This window comes from Coregonus clupeaformis, chromosome 18 (assembly GCF_020615455.1).
Source record: "Coregonus clupeaformis isolate EN_2021a chromosome 18, ASM2061545v1, whole genome shotgun sequence".
NCBI lineage: Eukaryota > Metazoa > Chordata > Actinopteri > Salmoniformes > Salmonidae > Coregonus > Coregonus clupeaformis.
The window spans coordinates 42102916-42119260 of NC_059209.1; the positions used below are offsets into that span (position 1 = coordinate 42102916).

Sequence of the window (16345 nt, forward strand, 5' to 3'; positions counted from 1 at the left end):
ACATGTCTATATAAGGTCCCACAGTTGACAGTGCATGTCAGAGCAAAAACCAAGCCCTGAGGTCGAAGGAATTGTCCGTATAGCTCTGAGGCAGGATTGTGTCGAGGCACAGGTCTGGGGAAGGGTACCAACAATGTTTTGCAGCATTGAAGGTCCCTAGGAACACAGTGGCCTCCATCATTCTTAAATTGAAGAAGTTTGGAACCACCAAGACTCTTCCTACAGCTGGCCTCCCAGCCAAACTGAGCAATCGGGGGGAAAGGGCCATGGTCAGGGAGGTGACCAAGAACCCGATGGTCACTCTGACAGAGCTCCAAATCAAATCAAATCAAATGTTATTTGTCACATACACGTGTTTAGCAGATGTTATTGCGGGTGTAGCGAAATGCTTGTGGAGATAGGAGAACCTTCCAGAAGGACAACCATCTCTGGAGCACTTCACCAATCAGGCCTTTATGGTAGAGTGGCCAGACGGAAGCCACTCCTCAGTAAAATGCACATGACAGCCCACTTGGAGTTTACCAAAAGGCACTGTGATGTCACGAGAGGCTGTGTCCTGGAGGGACGTTACATCCCCCTGAGATGGCTGCAAACCCAGACAGCTATGGCTCCATCTGCTGGTATGGTCGGGAACTCCACCCCTCTATGGCCAATCTTCCCACGCAGCTGAAACAAATCAGGAGCTGATGAGCTGAAGGTTTGGGAAGGGAAGAGACACACTGAGGGAGTGTGTGGGGGGTGAAGAAACACAGTCTCCAACCTGGGCTCTCTGGAGAACAAGAGTGCTGCACGTCCACTTCCATGAGGAATATAAGGATTTGGAGATACTTACCTTTGGGAAATACTCACCTTTGGATATATGCACCTGTGGAAATACGTGAGAGACATTTGGAAGGACTTTTTGCTGGGTTGGCCACTAGCTGCAACGTGGACTACAGTAAGGCTGGGGAAAAGTTATCTGAGCGAGTGAGAATTATGTTTTTGGATGTGGAAGAGACATCCCTGAACTGTTAACCCTTAAAGAGCCACAAGAGAACAGAATTTGGTTATATTTTCGTTAATTTCCCAAGACCTATAATAAAATCCTTGTTTTGTTTGAACCTTGTCTCCTTGCACTACTTGAGCAATCCCGCTGAAAGCTGTGTAGCATCTGTGACGTCACAGATGGTGGAGAATACGGGCACGCTCAAGCGTTAATAGTGCATGTCAGAGGAGGATACCGAAGGTTTGATCACCCAGTTTTCCAAGTTGGCCGTAGGCTCCCCGCCGACTGAAATGGAGGACATATTGAAAGCCCTTGTTGCTGGCCAGCAAGCCCAGATGCAAGCAAACGTGGCTCTCTGGGAGGAGCAAAAGAAAGCCAACCTTCTGAAGGCAGAGGAATTGCAGTTGCAGAGACAGAGGGTGGTCCAAAATACCCGCCCAATAAAGGCAAGTGACTTTATATCTAAGATGGGAGCTACCGATGACATTGAGGCATACCTGCATGCATTTGAGGCCACGGCCACTAGGGAAGCCTGGCCCAAGCAACAGTGGGTTGGTCTGTTAGCCCCCTTTCTAACCGGGGAATCGCTGAATGCTGTCCGGGACCTGGGCCCTGACCAGGTTACTGACTATGATGCCCTGAAGTCTGAGATCCTCAGCAGATATGGACTCACAAAGTTTGGTATGGCCCAGCGCTTTCACAGTTGGACCTTCCAACCAGACCAACCTCCTCGGGCGCAGATGCATGAACTTGTCCGAATCGCAAGGAAATGGCTGGATCCCGAGAGGAATACAGCAGCGGCGGTGGTGGAGGCCGTTGTGGTGGATCGTTACCTACGCGCCCTGCCTTATGAGGCAAAACGGTTCATCAGTCAACAGGCCTTGACCACGGCTGATCTGACCGTGGAAGCTGTGGAAAAGTACCAGGCCACAGCGGAGATGCTGAATGCTTCCGAAAAGACCCCAGGAGTGCGGCCCCACCACAAATGGGAAGAACCCGTCCAAAGGACCCCACGGTCTCGAACCCAGCCACGTCAGGACTTATCCCGGCTCCAGGGGGGCCAGAAACCAGGCGGGTCCAAGAAGAGTATACCAGGAGGGGGAAACTCGACAGTGTTACCGGTGTGGGGAGATGGGACATATCTCCTGGCAGTGTGGGAAACCAGCCGAGGAACCTATGCCCACTGCGGAGTCCTCCAGCTCAGCACCCACACACCGTTTTGCCTCGCTCTTGGGAGTCGTAGAATGGCGGCCCAGATCGACCCCCCACCTGCCCGGTAACTGTGAATCACCATGATGTGGAGGCCTTACTGGATTCTGGTAGCCGGGCCACCCTAGTGCGTAAGGATTTGGTGGGCCCAACGTGTCTGACCCCGGGGAAAGTCTCCTCCCAGTTTCCTGTGTCCATGGGGACACCAGAGAATACCCCATTACTGAACTTACAATGACCAGCACACGGGGAACCATACACACGACGGCGGGGGTGGTTGATTCCCTCCCCGTCCCTGTCCTAATTGGACGAGACTGCCCAGCCTTTTACCCACTCTGGAGAGAGTCTCAGGAGAGGATAACCCCGAGTACCTCGGAAACGGAGAGGCAAGACTCATCCTGGGAAGGCTCGGTGCAATCCTCCGAGTTACTCACTCCCGCCCGGGCTCTGATAGGGATGGCAGGTGCTCAGACCGACACAGAGACGGAGCTACAGAATCTGGACAAAGAACTGTCTGGTCTGAAGGGGACCGCTGAGAGGTATCGTTTGTTAAAGCAACAGTTAGACATGAAGACAGAAGAGTTAGATATCCTCCAGGCTAAACTCCAACAGAGCTCCTTCCCTAAGCAACAGGAGGAGCTGGAGAGGCTGCGCAGGACCATCGAGGAGTGTGAGGAGACCCTGCGCAGGAGTAAGGAGGTCCAGAAGAAGGCAGAGGAGAAGTACAAGGTGTTGGAGAACAAGATGAAGAATGCGGAGGCAGAGAGAGAGAAGGAACTGAAAGCTGCTCAACAGAAGCTAAACTCTGCTAAAACCAAGGCTGATGCGTTCAGTAAGAAACTCAAGGAGAGACAACAGGAGGCTGAGTCCCTGGTCCTAGAGTTGGAGGAGTTGAAGAGAGAGCAGTCTGGCAAGCACCACGGCAATGCGGACGCCCTCTCCCGGCGTGATGCCTTCTTCGCTGCCTTTACCCCACGAGGACGTCGGTCCGAGGGATGTGTGATGTCACGAGAGGCTGTGTCCTGGAGGGACGTTACATCCCCCTGAGATGGCTGCAAACCCAGACAGCTATGGCTCCATCTGCTGGTATGGTCGGGAACTCCACCCCTCTATGGCCAATCTTCCCACGCAGCTGAAACAAATCAGGAGCTGATGAGCTGAAGGTTTGGGAAGGGAAGAGAGCACTGAGGGAGTGTGTGGGGGGTGAAGAAACACAGTCTCCAACCTGGGCTCTCTGGAGAACAAGAGTGCTGCACGTCCACTTCCATGAGGAATATAAGGATTTGGAGATACTTACCTTTGGGAAATACTCACCTTTGGATATATGCACCTGTGGAAATACGTGAGAGACATTTGGAAGGACTTTTTGCTGGGTTGGCCACTAGCTGCAACGTGGACTACAGTAAGGCTGGGGAAAAGTTATCTGAGCGAGTGAGAATTATGTTTTTGGATGTGGAAGAGACATCCCTGAACTGTTAACCCTTAAAGAGCCACAAGAGAACAGAATTTGGTTATATTTTCGTTAATTTCCCAAGACCTATAATAAAATCCTTGTTTTGTTTGAACCTTGTCTCCTTGCACTACTTGAGCAATCCCGCTGAAAGCTGTGTAGCCTCTCGTGACGTCACAGCACCTAAAGACTCTGAGACCATGGGAAACAAGATTCTCTGGTCTGATGAAACCAAGATTGAACTCTTTGGCCTGAATGCCAAGCGTCACGTCTAGAGGAAACCTGGCACCATTCCTACGGTGAAGCATGGTGGTGACAGCATCATGCTGTGGGGATGTTTTTCAGTGGCAGGGACTGGGAGACTAGTCAGGATCGAGGGAAAGATGAACGTAGCGAAGTACAGAGAGATCCTTGATGACAACCTGCTCCAGAGCGCTCAGGACCTCAGACTGGGGCGAAGGTTCACCTTCCAACAGGACAACGACCCTAAGCACACAGCCAAGACAACACAGGAGTGGCTTCAGGACAAGTCTCTGAATGTCCTTGAGTGGCCCAGCCAGAGCCCGAACTTGAACCCGATTGAATCTCTGGAGAGACCTGAAAATAGCTGTGCAGCGATGCTCCCCATCCAACCTGACAGAGCTTGAGAGGAACTGCAGAGAAGAATGGGAGAAACTCCCCAAATACACGTGTGCCTAGATTGTAGCGTCATACCCAAGAAGACTCAATGCTGTAATCGCTGCCAAAGGTGCTTCAAAAAAGTACTGAGTAAAGGGTCTGAATACTTATGTAAATGTCATATTTCAGTTGTATATTTTTAATACATTTGCAAACATTTCTAAAAACCTGTTTTTGCTTTGTCATTATGGGGTATTGTGTGTAGATTGATGAGGGGGGAAAAGTATTTTATCAATTTTAGAATAAGGCTGTAACGTAACAAAATGTGTAAAAAGTCAAGGGGTCTAAATACTTTACGAAGGCACTGTAGGTAGGCCTACCATCCTGATAACACATTAAACTGCTCATGTGGAGCTGATGGAGCGTATCGATAATGAAGTTCAAACAGTGAACTCACTCTCTCTGCACTGATGCACATAATCTCGCGATAACTCCTCCATCACTCGGCGGTGGTGCCTCTCCTCCCGCTGCTTCCGTGGGCGATGCTATGCGGTTGCTGTAGATTTGATTGACGGGAACATGTCGGTGTGGTGGTGGGAGCGACCCGGGATACAGCTTCTGGCAAGGGAGACGGGGAGTACCTGTACCCAATCCACACAGCATCAGCTTTAAAATGATTATACTACGCTGCTTTAGTTTTATGGATCCGTTTATGTTATTGTGATGCGTTGTTTTTTTTTTTTTTGAAATGAATAAACAACGCTCAATGGATTTATTAGCTGAGGCTTGATCGGTTGTGTTCTGATTTTTATTTCTGTTGAAGAGGTAGCCTATGCTATCTGCATATTGTGTTTGATGATATAGCCCTCAGCATCAATACCAGGTTCAATCAGAAACACCTAGACGAACCACCACCAGGAAATACTAGGACTAATGCAATGGAGTCGCCTTTTACATTTATCACATCTCATCTGTAAACCAATGTACATAATATAATATACCACCACGTTTGCTGGCGTTTTGCAGGTCGCTTTATTACATGGAGTTTTTTCCACCTTTATTTTCTGAGTTGATTTTTTTTTAAGTACACATAAAGAAACGACCAGTGCTCGCAAGCAATGGACGAGAAGAATATGACCAAAAGCGACGAGCAGCATCTGAGTTTGCAAAAAGCCTTGCAGCAGTGCGAGTTGGTGCAAAATATGATAGACATAAGCATTTCTAGCTTGGAGGGATTGAGGACCAAATGTGCCACATCCAACGACTTGACACAAAAAGAAATACGAACGCTGGAGGTAAGCAAAAGCATCTATTCCGTAGAATGAAAAAGGCTACGGCTGCGCTGAGGCTGCTAATCTTGTATTTTGATCAAAATCAATGTTGGGTTGGTTGTCACGTCTGTCATAGCCTTTATCAACATCAATGTACATTATTCGATATCGTTAAAATGGTTGACTATACCATTGAAATACTGTTTTATACAGCCTAGATGTGTTTTATGCAGTCTAATAAATCGAGAAGAAGCTAGCTGCAGTGAGCAAGTTGTTGTGGGCTTGCGCATTCTGCAGGTGGTGGAAAGAAGGTGGAACATTCAGCTTTAGCACTGAACTCTTCTCCATCAGAATTCTCCGAGAACGTTGAGGCCTAAACACTTTCTGTTTACGATTCATCATCATCATCATCATCATCATCATCATCATAAGTAATATGCTCTGCATATCATCAGTTAGATTGCAACAACTGTTATGCAAGTGTGTATTTGTGAAAATGAGATCCGATTTAATTGGCCCACAGGGTATTCCATAAATTGCGTTATGCAATGGACATGATGTTATCCCAAGCCAGTGTTAAGGTTTTTTTCAATTTTTTTAAAATATCAAAACATAGATTTTTTTGCCAAATAAATAAAATGGAGTCTGGCTACTCTGGGTACATTTCAGGTGCACTTTTAAAAACCATGCAGAGATTATTGTGTGAGTTGCACAGGTGGGTGATTTTAAAGGGAATAAATGTCAACAGAGGTCCAATGTGATGGGACTTGATGATGTGTGAGTAAAAGAGGGCACCTTCATTATCCTCAACATGATGAGATGACATAGGCCTGTAATAGCAGGCCTCTATATACTGTTGGTTTATTCATTTACTCAATCATGTAGTTTTCCCACTGATACAAGGGAGAAAAAAATCCACAACTATGCCTCTCATATGGACTTGATATATATAGGCACCCCATTTTACAATATTTTGTAATTTGAAGGGATAAGTATGCCTAGATGCATGAGTTGAATTGAATTTCAGAGTGGAGTAGATTGAAAACATACAGCACATTACCCTATAGCTAGGCCTACACTACATTATGGCCACTCATGAACTTAATAGTCTACCTGTTTGGGTGAATCGAACATGCTGAATAGATTCCCCATGTCTAACTAGGTTACAATTATTTGATCTAACAAATGTTCACACACAGTGTATCGTTCCTCACTCCCTAGCTACCAACCAAAAACACCACTTTGAAATGTACGCCTAATAGTTTGACTCAGGGAAACTGTGCTGTGTCATGCAGGTACAGCATCTTCAGTCATAAAAAACATGGCTGCACTCAAACTCTAAAAAGACATGTCTGCCATTGACATGTGGCCTAAAGGCCCTGTTAAGTTAGGTGGTAGGTTTGCTGTATGTTTGCACATGCTGGCATGCACACTGTTTGGGCCTTCTGAGGCAGAGGGCACAGTACTTGAGGATGGAGCAGTCATATTTGGTAACACTTTACATTAAGTTGCGCTTCTTCCTGTGTAGTTCTAATAGCATTCTATTAGCATGTTGTTATAATGTATTCATGGAGGGCCAAACGTGGTCAAGCAGTTGCCTCTCACAGTTTTTAGCCAGGGCATGGGTCAGGCTGTTGATGTAAAAAACATTATTAATACATTTAATTTATTGATTGAGTGTGTTGGACAAGGGCTTTAGATTATATACATTTAAAGGGGCAATCTGCAATAGGTACATCCATTTTTGACTTTTAATTGAATGATATATAACCATTGATTCTCGAAGAATATAATTTAGAAATGCCTCATGAGCTTAGTTCAACTGCTGTACCCCATCAGAACCCAAAATCTAAGCTTGTTTTACTTCAATGTTTGTAAACAATGTAATGTAAACAAACACAGTATAGCCTCAAAACAGCTTTTTATTATAACAGTGGTGGGCGTAATCTTTGGTATTGTTTGAACTGCAGATTTCCCCTTTAACTTGTCTTCTCCAGGCCGGGTCAGGTGTCTGGCCTCATTGGCAGGTAACATATGTTTATAGTAGAATCATGCACTCATTGCACCCCATAGATCTTTTTGTTTTATTTTTTATTTTACTTGCTGCACTTACAACAAAGGCCTGTGTTAACACAGACATATGCAATATTATAGAAACAACTATTTTCAAATGTGAAAGTGTCTGACCATTGCAACTGTGAAATATGACTTTATTTGTAAAATGTCCCCCTGCACAGTTCAAGACATTGGAAAGTGGGCCAGTTTCCCGGACACAAGTTAAGCCTAGTCCTGGACTAAAAAACACTTTCAATGGTGTCTCTCTGTTGTGAAGCAAGGTGCATGTGGGATAGGGTCAGACTATACCATATCACATGGGATAGGGTCAGAGTTCAGACTACACCATATCACATGATATAGGTTCAGCGTTCAGACTATACCAGATCACACTAGATAGTGTCAGACTATAGCATATCTCATATGCCTTTTTCATCATAGGAGATGTGTCTCAAGTTAAAAACACCCCATCCGAGTTATGACCAACACATTTTCCCTAGTTACGATGATCAACACCTTAGCCCTAGTTACAATGACCAACACCTTCTCCCTAGTTACAATGACCAACACCTTTTCCCTAGTTACGATGACCAACACCATCTTCCTAGTTACAATTACCAACACTTTTTCCCTAGTTACGATGACCAACACTTTTCCCCTAGTGAAGACAAAACATTTCTGGCCCTACCATGGGAGCAGGTCAAGTATCAGCTCTCCACACCCAAATGGTAACCATAACCTTCGGCTCAAAAGACACACTCACTAGGACCCAGGACCAGTGTGGAAAGACAACAACCTTCACACAAACCAGTGTTTACCTTTGTTTCTCTGGTTGCATTAGATGCTACTGTACTGTACTGTACTGACCCACTTTTTGCCATTCACCCCTTGAATAAATGAGCTGAATTGGACCTAGTCCGACTCAGGTCAATGCATTCCAAATGCATCGAACGTGCACTCCTCCACATTGACCTCGAGGGGTGCTCATGAGTCAAATGGCTCCTTTCTAGTCTGAAAATGATCTCACCTGAGTTTGAAGTAGGTTTGAGTAACACTAACCTCAACTGTACTGGTGGAACTCATGCTATGTTATGTTGGATTTATTGATGTTGGATTATGATCTTAGCATTTTAGCTGTGGATTCATTTGCATCAACAATTGTCAGTTATATATATATATATATTTTTTTTTTCATTTTGACAAGTCTGATTTTGTCTTTCTATGTGGAAGAGTCGTCTCGTGACAATGCAAACACAGGAACATGTGTCTATGCCTTTGCCATGTTCCTTACAGATCTACTGATACTGAATAAAGTTTGGAGGTTTATTTAGTGTTGTTTATCCCTCAAATATACAGAATACGGGATACAGAAGAAGAGTGACACTTTCTCTATGGAGTTTAGTTATACCCTTCATGTTACCTTTCAGCTTAGTTATAGTTGTAGAAAAAAAGATTGCACCGATAATGGAAATGGGTTTGGTGCCATAAAGATAAGCCAATGTATGCGTCCCATCTATTTGGGATGCTACCAATATCTTGCGTGGGTTTGCAACCCGGGTCGGCCATAGAGGAACAGACTCTCATTACTTTTACATCTATCTTAGTAGAAAAGTAGTCGCTTTTTATACTTCCACTATTTCTCTCTTCCTAGTAATGTCTATTAAAGGATACTCTACTTAGTGTGAGTGCTGTTGCCCTTGTGGTGGTCTATTTAGTCATAGTCTTCATCCCAAATGGCACCCTTATATTCCATTTATTGTGCACTGCTTTTGACCAGGGCCCACAGGGCTCTGGTCAGAGGTAGTGCACTTTATAGGAATAGGCTGCCATTTGGGACGTAGTCATATTTTCACAAAGGGACATTTAATTCTCTACTATTCAGACTTAGTTTTCACATGCTTCAAAAGGATGTAGATGGTGATCAGTCTCTGTTTAGTCATGGGAAGGGTCAAGTAGAGTGGAGAGATGTGCCATCGCTCGGTTTGTCCAGGAATTTGTTGTTGTTCTATTGATATAATGGTACACACTGGTGTAACGCAGTTTCTCTGGACCCTCTCCCTAAAATAAATACAAATGTAATGCGTCAGCCAGACAGCCACTCACAAAGTATAGACTACCGATGCTGTCGAAGGTGCTGACATTGCGACATGTCTATGCGGCTGCCTATCAAATCAATTATAAGCTTTCTGTGGTGCCAGGGCATGTGGCATATAGCTTTGCCTTAGCTAATGGATAAATGTTTATTGTAGGGCTGGGCGATATGGCCTAAAACTCATATCTCGATTTTTTCAAACTTATGGGAGATTCACAATATATATCTCGATTTAAAAAAATGTTTTCTCTAAATAAGCTTTGTTGTACAAATAAAGGTCAAATACACTGCATTTAAAACACTCAGCAATAATCTAATACATTCAGAACTTGTGAAATTATACCTAGGCTGAATATATGCCTTCCACAACCATAAGACCCACTAAGAATTTAATTATTTTATCAAAATAGATGTACCTGTTTTTTTGTTGTTGCAATAATCACTGATCTGGCTTTCAGATCTGTCTATAAAAATGCAATTTTTGTTAAATTTAACCATGCATAACGCACATTCACAAATAATGTAGCAGTTACATTCGAATTAATCGACTTAATTCGATATATCACCCAGCCCTAGTTTATTGGTAGGCGTATTTGGTCGTCATTTTAAGCCTAACATTTCACGAAGTTACACACTCCCTGCGACACATGAGCTGTGTTCGAATACTCCTACTAACCGTACTATTTGTGATGTAAGTTGAGTATATAGTATGCTTATTGGATATAGTTAGTATGCCAACAGTTCCCGGATTGTCGTACTAAATTCGCAAAAATACTAAGTATACAAGCAGTGTACACTATTTCTGTGCTTTTCGAGCCCATAATTCAATTCTTCAGGAACTGGGCGTTGCGTCACAACGTTTTCAGATTTGAAGAAAATGGCGGTTTAATGTGCAGCAGAAGTCCGACGAGAGCGGGTATAAATTCATTGCTTTAACTAATTATGACAAATGTTAAGAAATGTATTAAAGTCATGACATTTCAAATAAGTTACTGGCTTGTTGGCTGACAATTTGTTAGCTACGCTATCCTTACGAACCGCATAGCATTACAGCAATATGTACTGGTATGTTAGCTAGTTACCTACCGTTAGTTGGCTACTAATACATCGAACTTGCCAGGCAGTATATTAACTATCTGCTATCTAACTAACTACCCAACGTTTATTGACTTGATTATTCAAATCATTCTTAGCTAAGTGGTATATTCTTTGTGCGTTTCAATGGATATTGTTAATTCTGGCTATCTACTCCGATTTCAGAGTACTCGTCTGAGTGTGCCAGAGGCAGAGCGCAGAATAATTGATGAATTTACGAACGCTCAACACGGGTTGAATATGGCCGGTGTCAGTAAACATCGGCAAAAAAAAGCGTAATTAAATTGTTGCCAGCAGCACAGTTACAGTCACCAACGCTCTGGATAACATAAAAACAGCCTAACCAGCTCTGCTATGTCGAGTAAAATGGTCAGTGAGGTGTTCGCTCATTTGTGCCTGGAAGTAGCTAGCCAACGTTATCCAGTTAGCTTGGGTGCTTGACTACGGTTGAACGCTCGGATCAACCCTGCTCCTCGGCCAGAGCGTCAAGGCTGCGCTCTGAATTTATGAATGGACAATCTGACAACGCTCTGGATTTACGAACGCCCAGAGCGCACTCTGGCACTCCAGATTGAATTTACGAACACACCCGAAATCGTAAACAGTGTTGCCAACTCCTCAGTAAGGAAAGTAGCTATTGGCTGTCCTAAACGACACCTAATTTCCAACCTTCCCCCTTTATCCGGGCAAAAGTGACCAAAAAGAGACACTGGCGGAGTTACTTAGTTTTTGTAAAAAGTTTGTTTTAGTTTTTTTGAGTTTAGTTTTCTTAAGTTTGGTTTGGTTTTTAACCTAGCCACTTAGGAGCCTACAACAAGTCACAGTAAAACATGAACTTGTTTAACCATAACATTTTAACCACTTTTTTGTATACAATCTACATTAACAATCTAAATGGACCAAAAAGAGACAATAGAAAAAACTGTCAATGGGAATGTGAGAAAATGATGGTAACTAGTCTGGCCCTAATTCAGGTTAATTGTTTGTTTTTTTCAGACCCCCCTTCCACACACACACAGGCTGTGCTGGCTCACAGAAAGAGTGGGTCATTGTCATTTTGGTCAAGGCTCTCTATGGCAGGTTCAGCAACTGTGGGAGCTGACTTAAATGAGTAAGCAGCTGATGTGCCAAAAAGCTGCAAAACACAAGGCAGCTGGTGCTCATAGCAAGCCTCACCAGACAGCTTCAGTCCATATCGAATGTACAGGATGGAGTTAAGGGTCTGCAAGGACATCCGATTTCTAAGTTTGCTTTTTACCACACTCATCTGGCTGAATACTCTCTCGACTTCAGCATTTGAGTGTGGCAAGGACAACAGACGGGTTGATATCAGCTGCATCCCTGAACTTCCAAATCTCACTCCAGAAGCACAGTGTGTTTTTTCTCTCATTCCATTTACTAAGATGGATGGCACGCCATTGCTGGACAATCTTGTCTATCTCTGCAGGGGAGTAGCCAAGGAGCTTGGCTATTTTGTCTATTTCTCCAGGGCTCTTATTGTGCTTTAGAGTTTCCTCCACATTGAAAACTGACATGTACTGCAATGCTTCGATGTTGTCCGGCAGTCTCACCCTCAACTCATTAGTGAGGGAGATGGTGAAGGCTACACACCGCTTTCGGACGTTGTTTTCATCCTCAGGCGCAAGGTGGAGCTCAGCTGCCTTGCCAAGGTACGGTTTGGGACTGATGTATCCATCTATTGGCCCTTTGAGTACATCAACATTTGCCAGTGGATTCTGCACCCTGCTGCTCACAGAGTTGATCAGGCTAACCAAGCTGTCAAGTAGCTTAAGAGGATCTACTTGCTCTCCCTCAAAAGCCTTGATGGCCAACTGTACCTCACCCAGCACCACTGACTTCAAAAAAGTCAGATACAATATGTTTTGAGGATCACTGTACATGGAGTATAAAACCTCAGCTATGTAGCAGTGTTCACTGGACTTGGTGACTGTGAAATGCAGCCTAAGCTTCTCCCACTGGTCCAAAATGCGTGAAACCGCGGGTTTAATGGAGAGCCAACGTGTGGCGCACACACCTTGGTTATCTGTAAAGGTTTTTCCCCACAGTTGATGGTCTCATATATGGCCTTGTAAGCCTCCCTGCGCTTTGGAGACACTGAAAACCAGTTATAAGTCTCTCGTAGCAATTACTCCACACTACGGGGGATGGTGTCATTGGAAGCATGACTTACAGCAAGCTGCAGAGAGTGGCACACACAGCGAATAAGAACCAGATATTTGAGGCCATACTCCTCCTTCAGCACTTTATGGACCCCATTGTTAATCCCCGTCATAACAGAGACATTGTCAGTCCATATCCCTAGGAGTTTCTCTTTTTTAAGACAACATTTCTCGAGGAAAGCCACAACAGCACGGGCTATAGATTTGGCATCTCCTCCCTCCAACTCAACAAGCCCCAGAAATGTTGATACAATTGTCTGCTTGGTGTCACTAAAGTACCTTATCACAACCCCTAGGTACTTAGAAACACTTACATCCGTGGACTCATCGAGGAGGAGGCTGAAACGCTGGTCACCCACATCTGCGACCAACTTTTTCAGAAAGTATGGTGCTAGAACACCATTAATCATTTCTGTGCACTTTGTCCTGTGCATTTTGAAGTGGGTAGCAGCAGTGGAGTCTGAGAAAGCAGCTCTACATGTTTCTCCAATGTGATCACATGCCAGCATGGAACAGTGTTCAGCGATAGCTAATGCCATGGTGGCCCCAGCCTTTTTTGCAGAGTCAATTTTTTAAACCATAAATGGCAGCTTGTTTTGGGTGGAACTGTTATAAGGCTTTGCCTTTTGAGTATGTTTTTGAGTTGTCATGTCTTTTTTACGTCACTAAGTTTGGCGTAGAAATCAGCCTTATAATACAGGCAGTATGCCCGTGTATCATCTCCAATAAACGGCTTCAACCAGCCTTTGAATTCAGGGTTTGATTCCCACTCATTTCTGTATTTTTGAGTGTGCAGTTTAGACTGAGACATTATGAGCTAGATGTTTAGCTTATGTGACAGAGAGGCACACACACAGTGGACGAGGTGAGTAAGTGACTGAGGCTGTGTAAGTCAAATGCAGTGATTTATTTTAGACAAAGAACATTTTACATTTACATCCCGCCCTGAATGTAAGACATGTAGGTAGATGATGGACAATAAATGGCTACAGTTGACAGATTTTTAGTTATTTAATAAAACATATTTTTAATTAAAAGCACGGCAGCTGCCTTAATGCCCTGCCCATTTTCAATAGCATTCAGGGCACAACGAAGTGCCTCTTCGCCATAGCCACCACAATCAGATATTTTCTTGTAAACTCTCATCTAAAGATACTTGTACATTTTTTTATTTTCAGAACGGTGGAGAACTGACCCCTAACTCCTATTCTGACACTAACCCTACCCCATATTCTGACCCTAATCCTAACCCCTATTCTGACCCTAACCCCTATTCTAATCCTAACCTTGGCCCCAATTTTAACCCTGAACCCTAACCCTAATCCTAATCCTGCTAACTGGGGGCTAGCTAGCTATGCTAGCAGATGTTAGCTTATGCTAACTAGCTGGCTAGCATTTATTTCACCTCAGACTTTCTGCTAGTGAGGTTGCTAGTTAGCTAACTGGGCTAGCCAGTGCCTAAATCATAGCTAGAAATAAATTATTGGGAGCATCTAGCGCAAAAACAATCAATTTTTTTCTCTCTAAACGTGGATGATTTATCTTAAAGCTTCCCTACATGTGTATATATACACTACCAGTCAAAAGTTTGGACACACCTACTCATTCAAGGGTTTTTCTTTATTTTTTACTATTTTTTACATTGTAGAATAATAGTGAAGACATCCAAACTATGAAATAACACATATGGAATCTCGTAGTAACCAAAAAAGTGTTAAGCAAATTTGAAGAATTTGAGATTCTTCAAATAGCCACCCTTTGCCTTGATGACAGCTTTGCACACTCTTGGCGTTCTCTCAACCAGCTTCATGAGATAGTCACCTGGAATGCATTTCAATTAACAGCTGTGCCTTCTTAAAAGTTAATTTGTTGGATTTCTTTCCTTAATGCGTTTGAGTTGAATCAGTTGTGTTGTGACAAGGTAGGGGTGGTATACAGAAGATAGCCCTATTTGGTAAAAGACCAAGTCCATATTATGGCAAGAACAGCTCAAATAAGCAAAGAGAAACGACAGTCCATCATTACTTTAAGACATGAAGGTCAGTCAATACGGAAAATTTCAAGAACTTTGAAAGTTTCTTCAAGTGCAGTCGCAGAAACTATCAAGCGCTATGATGAAACTGGCTCTCATGAGGACCACCACAGGAATGGAAGACCCAGAGTTACCTCTGCTGCAGAGGATACGTTCATTAGAGTTACCAGCCTCAGAAATTGCAACCCAAATAAATGCTTCACAGAATTCAAGTAACAGACATATCTCAACATCAACTGTTCAGAGGAGACTGTGTGAATCAGGCCTTCATGGTCGAATTGCTGCAAAGAAACCACTACTAAAGGACACCAATAAGAAAAATAGACTTTGCTTTGGCCAAGAAATACGAGACATTGACATTAAACCGGTGGAAATGTGTCCTTTGGTCTGGAGTCCAAATAGGAGATTTATGGTTCCAACCGCCGTGTCTTCGTGAGACGCGGTGTGAGTGAACGGATGATCTCCGCATGTGTATTTCCCACCATACAGTATGTAGGAGGAGTTGTTATGGTGTGGGGGTGCTTTGCCTGTGACACTGTCTGTGATTTACACTTAACCAGCATGGCTACCATAGCATTCTGCAGCGTTACGCCATCCCATCTGGTTTAGGTTTAGTGGGACTATCCTTTGTTTTTCTACAGGACAATGACCCAACACACCTCCAGGCTGTGTAAGGGCTATTTTACCATAAAGGAGAGTGATGGAGTGCTGCATCAGATGACCTGGCCTCCACAATCCCCCGACCTCAACCCAATTGAGATGGTTTGGGATGAGTCGGACCGCAGAGTGAAGGAAAAGCAGCCAACAAGTGCTCAGCATATGTGGGAACTCCTTCAAGACTGTTGGAAAAGCATTCCAGCTGAAGCTGGTTCAGAGAATGCCAAGATTGTGCAAAGCTGTCATCAAGGCAAAGGGTGGCTATTTGAATAATCTCAAATATAAAAGATATTTTGATTTGTTTAACACAATTTTGGTTACTACATGATTCCATATGTGTTATTTCATAGTTTTGATGTCTTCTATTATTCTACAATGTAGAAAATAGTAAAAAATAAAGAAAAGCCCTGGAATGAGTAGGTATGTCCAAACTTTTGACTGGTACTGTATATATAAAACAAATGGATCTAACGTCATTGGACTATATCTACAACTTTTTCTAAATGACAAAACATTTGATCAACTTACCTCAAAATTGTTTTGATGGAATGACAACAATTTTGATGAAACAGAGGAAATGTGTAGTTGACAAGACTAGTGGTAGCCAGAATAACTGTTGAATTATTTGTTTGGGACATCTTGTGGTTTTTGTGAGAATTACAGTGGGGGGTGTTACCCCAGGGGGCGTCTCGCCCCATACT

General features: G+C 43.6%; 1 protein-coding gene across 5 annotated transcripts in view; it reads left to right on the plus strand.

Moving 5' to 3' along the window:
• Positions 1 to 4729: 4729 nt before the first annotated feature.
• Positions 4730 to 16345, plus strand: part of LOC121530779 (kinase suppressor of Ras 2-like) — a 166183-nt gene continuing 154567 nt past the window's right edge. For 3 of the 5 annotated variants that reach the window (XM_045226869.1, XM_045226871.1, XM_045226872.1), the window contains exon 1: positions 4731 to 5557. In XM_045226869.1, the coding sequence (XP_045082804.1) occupies positions 5381 to 5557 (177 nt within the window). In that variant the 5' untranslated portion in view covers positions 4731 to 5380. Of the gene's footprint in view, positions 5558 to 10550; positions 10597 to 16345 lie in introns of those variants that run through there. The other 2 variants (XM_045226870.1, XM_045226873.1) reach the window with 2 other exon arrangements.